Source organism: Gordionus sp. m RMFG-2023, chromosome 4, assembly GCF_954871325.1.
Source record: "Gordionus sp. m RMFG-2023 chromosome 4, tfGorSpeb1-WG-v2, whole genome shotgun sequence".
Taxonomy (NCBI): Eukaryota; Metazoa; Nematomorpha; class Gordioida; order Chordodea; family Parachordodidae; genus Gordionus; species Gordionus sp. m RMFG-2023.
In genome coordinates, this window is record NC_088778.1 from 21,013,319 (window position 1) to 21,021,149 (window position 7,831).

At 26.1% G+C, this 7,831-nt stretch overlaps 1 protein-coding gene across 1 annotated transcript; it reads right to left on the reverse strand.

Moving 5' to 3' along the window:
• Positions 1 to 6,067: 6,067 nt before the first annotated feature.
• LOC135928708 (jerky protein homolog-like) lies at positions 6,068 to 7,233 on the reverse strand. Its single transcript, XM_065465165.1, has 3 exons — positions 7,227 to 7,233; positions 6,186 to 7,112; positions 6,068 to 6,141 (listed from the first exon to the last, which is right to left on the reverse strand). The coding sequence occupies exons 1-3, from the start codon at positions 7,231 to 7,233 to the stop codon at positions 6,068 to 6,070; spliced, it is 1,008 nt and encodes a 335-aa protein (XP_065321237.1).
• Positions 7,234 to 7,831: the final 598 nt, after the last annotated feature.

Genomic DNA, 7,831 nt, shown 5'->3' on the forward strand with positions numbered 1-7,831 from the left:
ATTATATTTAAAGATGGACTCGCAATCATTGCAGCGAATCCAATCTAGCTTTTTGTCATTTTCATCAAAAATAATTTTAAATTGTTTCCACATAGACGATTTAAGTTTATTATTATTATCTTCATTGTTTTTTATCTTATAAAAATTATTTTTTATTTTCTTAGCAATATATTCTTTATTCATAATTTAAAATTAAATTAAAAAATATTATTTTGTTAAAATTATGTTATAAAAAATAAAATTTTAAGAAAATAAAAATGAAAATAAAAAGGGCAATATAAAGATAAACAATCATTACTAAAATAAAATAATACAATGGAGTAATTTCATTATTCCCAAAAAAGGAAATTTTAATTTTCAATATCTAAAAAATTATATATTTTAAGAAAAAAGTTTTATTTCATTACCATAAAAGGAGATTTTAATTTGTTTATAGAAAAAAGTTTGTTTTTATTTGTAGAAAAAGTTTTTTTAATAGAAGAAAAAAGTTGATTTATTTTATAAAAATTATACCAGAAAAAGGCTTTTTATTTTTTAAGTTCGTAAGAACAATTTTTTATTAATTAAAATAAAATTTTTTAATTTTTTAACCCCCCGCCCGCCCATTGTTTAAATTTCTTAACCCGACCGCCCACCCGCCCATTGTTAAAAATTTTTTTAACCCGACCGCCCGCCTGCCTGCCCGTTTTTAAAAAAATTTTACCCGCCCGCCTGCCTACCCAATCTTCCACAAAAATCTACCGCAATTTTTTAATTTCTCCCGCAAAATTTTTTAAAAGTATTTTAACGTTTTTAATATATAAATAATGATTTTGAGAGACATTAATTGATTATTTTTATATTTTTAAAATAAAAATATTTATTCGAAAAACATGTCTAGTTTGTAAATTTCCTTCTATCCTGTTTTATTTTTATCCAATAATAAATTATCATCATTTCATTCATATAAGTCAGTACAGGGGAGTATATCAACAATGATTGCAATATAAAAATATTCTCAAAAATAATAAATAATACAGATGCAACTACATTTGCGGAAATCGTATACATCTATCATGTAGTTTAACATTCATAAAGCTATATCATCACAATGTAGATCGAATCTTTTTCTCATGATATTTAACGACTCCAATATAAGTGCAAACCTTAGGCTATCACAAGTGTTTTAGTACCGGAATCCTAGAGGTCAATTCTAGATGATTTGAAAGCTGGGCATCCATATGCAATTCTAACAGATGCATCTAATAAAGGAAATATTAAAACATTTCCCTCAATCCTTCGCTATTTCAACAAGAATAAGAATATTTGAATAAAACTGTTAAAATTTTTTCCTTGGATAGTGAAAAATCCAACGATATAGTTAGCCACATAATGGTAAATATAGCTAATTCAGGGTTATCAATGATTTGCATGTCAGCTTTCTGCACTGATAATGCCTCTGTAAATTTTGGCAAAAACCAAAGTTACTGAAATGAGGCAGCACTATAATGAATTAACACTAATTGTCTGTATACGCCATATACTACATAATTCTTGCAAGAAGGCAATGAATGTACTATCCGTGGATGTCGAAATAATTGTGATGAAATGTTTTAACGAATTTAGTTCATCAACTAAAAGAGTTAATGAATTAAAAGAGTTGATGAAGTGGTCTGACTTGATATACCTATCAGGTGGTTGTCATTAATATCTGCCATAGATAGAATTTTAAAATTTTACAAACCCTTAAAAAAAATACTTTTTAAATAAAGATTTTAAAAGGTGTCCTAAAATTTTTAAATATTTTTTCGAGTATGAAATAGCAGAAGCATATTTGTGGGATTCATTTCACATGTGGGAAATCTACTTCATGTAATATTCAGTTGCAATCAAAATATTCTTTATTAAAAAAGATTCACAAAATCATGCTACAGCTCTGTTCATCTCTACAGTTAAAAATTGATAATAAATTTTATGGCGCTATTGCTAAAAATATTATATTTTAAATGAAGCAGATATTTTTATTAAGACAATTTTAGAATATTTACAATCAAAATTTGATTTTAATAATTCTATTTACAAATGTATAAATATTATGACCTTGGAACAGAAACCATCAATTGATGGTTTTTATAATTTAATAAATATATTAAAAATACTGAAAGACATTGATGCCTTGTTTGAGGAGATAGTAATTCTCTTTATTTTTTATGATTCGCCAAAATACTTAAAGTTAGATGGTCTAAAAGCAGAGGAGAAATAGGTAGAATTTTTTCGTAATAACGATAAATCCCCATGCTTGGAAAATATATGCGAGTATGTCTTCTCCTTACTTCATTCTAATGCCTCATTCTAGCCCATTTTTAGCCTGATGAGGACTGCCTGGAAAATGAGAGAAATGGGATTGATTTAACAACATTAGAGGCCGAGCTAATGGTTAAACAAATATAGAATATGTCATTCCAGGAATTTTATAAATATCTCAATAACGACGGTAAACATTTAGTTCTATTATTTAAATCTCAAATAAAATATAATTAAGTTTTAGCAATGGCGCCATAAAATTTATTATCAATTTTTAAAAGATGAACACATCTGCAGCATAATTTTGTGAATCTTTGTTAAGATTCTTCTGATTGCAACTACACATTAACAGCATGTAGTAGATTTCCTACATATAAAATCATTCCTAAATATACCTCTCCCATTCATTATTAAAAAGAATTTTCAAAATGTTAGGACAGCTTTTATAATCTTTATTTAAGAAATATATTTTTAAGGGTTTACAAAATTTTAAAATTCTATCAATGGCGGGTATTAGGAACATATCGCAACCAACATTGTGCTGACTCAATTCTGTAAATACCCTCTGTTTCTACCAAATTAACTGAGGCATTATTAGATCAGAAAGCTGACATGCAATTTATTGATAATCTTGAATCTGCTATATTTACCATTATATGGTTAACTATGTCTTTGGATTTTTCACTATTTGAGGGGAAAAAATTTAATAGTTTTATTGAAACGACCTTAATTTTGTTGATACTCATCTTTTAAATCGTCAAGAATTGATCTCCTGGAATTAGGTCCTAAAACATTGATGATAGCCTTGCTCACTTTTGTTCTACAAGTATAGTTTTCATTTATATTAGAGTCGTTAAATATTATGGGAAAAAGATTCTACCAAAATTGTGATGATAAGTATCTATGTGAATGTTGCACTACAAGATAAGTGATTAAAATTGCTGCAACTGTAGTTACATTGGTATTATTTCTTATTTTTGGAGTATCTTATTATGTATTTAAACGTGATACATGATAATTAAACGTCTATCTCTATAATGTTATACACACACACGGTAGATTTCCAATTGCGGTCGTTTTGCGGGGCATTCACATAAAATATATTTTTAATTGCAAAATTAAAATCGTTTTTTTTAATAAAATTTTATCTTGTTTATATTCTTTTATATTTAAAAAAGATTGGTTTTTTTATAACTTAATATATTCTAATAAATCAAGACGTATTTTATTTTTAAAAAATAGTTACCGACTTTGTATTTATATAAACTAATTATAAAAATAATAGGCGGATAATTAAGTCAATTCAAAATCCCAGCCTAAGGCCGGCACTTTGCGGACCGTTTTTTTAGCAATTTTTATATTTCTACCGCAATTTTCATATTTCTCCCACATAATACCAAATTTCTCCCGCAATTTGAAAATTTTGGCCTAGCAACCCTGCTCACAAATCCAGGAAAAATGTTGTATCATTGAGAACCACTTCCAATTTGGTCTTATCCAAAACAATTTCCGACCTTTCAAATTGTTTTACACACATATTTCCATTTTCAATAATGCCATTAGGCCAATATTTATAAAAGATTTTACGTCGCTTCGGTATCGAACAACATATTAATGTACCTATGGTCAATCCTCAACTTAACCATAGGACAAGGGCATAGTTCAATTATTCTTTCAGTCATTCTTACATGTTTTAATCGGCTGTTTAATATTTATTCTATCTGAAATGCCAATTTCATTAGAATCTAAATTCTCACATAAATTCAATTCGGAATTTAGAAGCTGCTCATTAACAATATTAATATGTTTTTTAACAATATCACTAGGATATTTTTCCCATATGAAATTATTAACATCCTTTTTATTTGTATATTTGACAATACATATAGATTCTTCCCATTTAAAATTTTTATAACCCTTTTATTCGGATTATAATAATAACTAACATTTTTAATTTTATCATAAGATTTATTAAAGTCGCATGAAAGTCTTAATAAGAATAATTCTCAGGGCATAGAAAAATTATAAAAAATGTATAGAATTAGAAAATATAATTCGGTCATTTAATAATAAAGAGAGATTAGAAAAAGATACTAATCTTTTGAATTATTGGGAAAATGTAAAGAATAGTATGCCAGAACTTTATAAGTTAACTATAACTGTGCTAGCAGTTCCAGCTACGCAGGTATCCGTAGAAAGAGAATTTTCTAGCCTTAAGTTTATACTCTCTGCGCAGAGAACTAAATTAAATCCTGAAATATTAGAAAGTTATCCTTTTAAACATAAATAGTATACATTTTATTATATTTATGCGTTATTTTATTCATCATTGTATTCACGCATGTTTGTTTTTATCTTATTTATTTATGAAATAAAAAAATTAATTTGTCTAATTTATATTTACTAAGTTTAATAAAAATATCTATTAGATTATCATGGTTAAATTAAATAAGAAATTATAAATTAAAAAGATTTTTCTCTAAAATTAATATATACATGGTTAATGATTAATTTTTTTTTAAATCAAATTTATAAAAACCGGAACAAAAAAGAACCGCTATAATTTATAAACCGAACCGAACCGATATGAATTTTTTTTTAAAAAACCGAAATGGAACAAAACCTTTATAAAATTTTAAACTAAAAACCAGAACGAACCGAACCGTTGTGCTTAACGGTTCAAAACCCTGTTTTCACATGATAACTCGCTATATTTATAAATATATTCAAATGTTTCCATATTTTGAGAAAAAAATCGAATAATAGGTAGAACAATAGTATAGTAGTTAGACAGTAATAATTTTTCTTGATAACCCATGCTTATAAATGTGAAACACTTCTACAAGCAATTCAAATTTATAAAAAATTGTTTAATTAGAAAAATATAAATATTTGATTTCATATATATAACTACAAATTTATATCAATTAATTGTGTATATATATGCCAATAAAATAAAGACAATTGTAATAAATTTTATATTTTATCATATTTAAAAAAAGCCAATCTGTCTTAATTTTTTTTAAGCTCAACAATAGCACATTTTTATCAATTCTAATTGTTCTGTCCCAAACTTAAAATTATATTTATTTTAGTAAAAAAAAGAAGCAAAACATTTTTTTGCTGGTTTTCTTAATTTGCAATTTTTATTTAAAAAGTTTTAAATAATATAACCAATAATAATATTTACAATTTTTATCATAGAGCAATCCAGAAAAATAATAATCTTTAAGCTAAGTATTTTACAAATTTATAAACTGACGAGATGGTTCTTATTTTAATTTACATAACTTAATTTTAAATGGTAAGTAATTAAAAAATAAATATTAAAAAGCAGGTTAGGCTTGAAAATTTAAGTTTATTAAAAGTGTCATATTTTAATTCACATATTTGATTTGAAATTCTCTGCCTATTCAAAAAAGATATAGCTTGTTTTTTTTATATAAGGAGATTTACTTCACCATTTCATAACTTTAATTACCTTCTATATTATCTAATATTTTTAAAATGAACGTATGTCTAATATTATAAATGTATAAACAGGCCACGCTGGAATGAATTATTAATGCTTTTGTTAATATAATATTTTATTTGAACTTATTTTATTATACATACATGCATCACAATTATAAAATAATGTAAGATTTAATAAAAATATTTTGTGATATGAGTTTGGCTAGACTCTGGTGTAAATAATTCTTTTTCTACTATATTTTCTAGCTTTCTTAGTGAATCTTGGTCCCTTAGATGATGATGAGCATATTCAAGAAAAGTATAGTAACCATTAAGAGCCTGATTTTTTGTAATTAAATAATTTGACTAGATTCTTTTCGTCATTATCAGAGCTTTCATAACCTTCTATAAAAAAATAAGATTAATTAAATCTTTTAAAGTAATTAAACCTTCCAATTCTAATCTTATCTGATTACAAATATCCTGATCATCCAATATTCCATGGTAGCTAGCATCATCATCGTGCAACGCATATTCTACAAATATGGGATCAAATTCATCTTCGTTGTCAGTTAATGCTATATCATCCTCTGATTCCCAACCTAATGCCATAGACTTATCAAAAAATTTAGCTTCAGTAAAGCATTTTATGATCGCGGTACTTGTCACCTCACCCCATGCGAATTTTATAAGATAGAGGCTATCATAAAGTGTGAATCTTTTATAAAAAGTGGTGGTATCATTTTCTTCCTTTAATGTTATCATCTTTCTCATGATACCCTTTCTATAATGACATTTAAAAGATCTAATTGCACCAATGTCCAAAGGTTGAATTAGGGATGTTGTATTTGCTGATAAAATAATTAATTTTATATTATTAAATGTTAATTTTGTTTTATGACAAGATGCATTGTCACAAAACAATAAAATTTTCTTATTTAATGAGGAATCACATTCTTTTAGAATATCTTCAAAAGTTGAGGTTGTCATCCTGCTGCTTTTATTGTAGTAGTATTTCACTGATAATTTTTTATTTTTAAAGCACCTAGGATTTTTAAATTTCCCTACAACATATAACTTTTTATCAGATCCATCCCCATTTATGATATATAGAACTGAGACCTTTTCCTTGTCTGGCTTGAAGCCCAGTTGAGTTCCACTAAATTCCATTGTACCCTTTGGTAATTCTTTGTAGTATAGTCCTGTCTCATCACAATTGTATATATTACACCTCTGATAATCTTTAATCAGAGATGGGAGTCTGCTCCATTCATTTGCATCAATAATATCTGCACTCCATTTTTCATTGCAAACATTATGAAAATTTATATTCTGACTTTTCCTAAATCTCTGCAACCAGCTGCTAGTAGGAATACCTATAATTTATAATCATATTATATATATATATTTTATAATTACCTTCATTGAATGTTTGGCTAAAAACCTAGCTTTTTCTAACATCACTGGCCCATTTAGACTGCAATTTTTACTTCGCATTTGAGTAAACCAAACTAATAAAGCTGCTTCTGTCTTTGTCGAACTCTTTTAGTAGAAATTGTGAGGATATAGTTGCTTTATTAGCTTCTAATCTATAAATTGTCGAAATATGACATTTATAAATTAAAGCTAATTGTGCTTTTGAGGTAGTGCTTAATTTTTCAATGATTCCCCCCTTTTGCTTGAGGGTTAGTTTGGAATGATGTTTTACTCTAAAAATAATTTAAATATGATTATAATATATAAAAATTACCATTTTTGTATTTAAAAAAGTTAAAGGTGCAGTTCATGTAAAAAAAATCACGAATAATTTATTTCGATAAATTTTTTTTATTTTTTCACTTATCCGATTAAATTAACGTTATTGTCATATAAATGAGATCTGAAAAATTTCGCAATTAACCGATATTTTGCAATTAACCGATTCGCAATTATAAATGTAATTTAACATTATGCCATTGTAATTTTTATCAAAATCGCTAGGTTTTTTCGCATTTAAAAGTGTTTGCACTTAAGCGATATGCAATTAAACGGTTTTGACTGTATTTGTTTTTATTGAAGGTTCTAAATATACATATACATAATTAACTTATTTTAT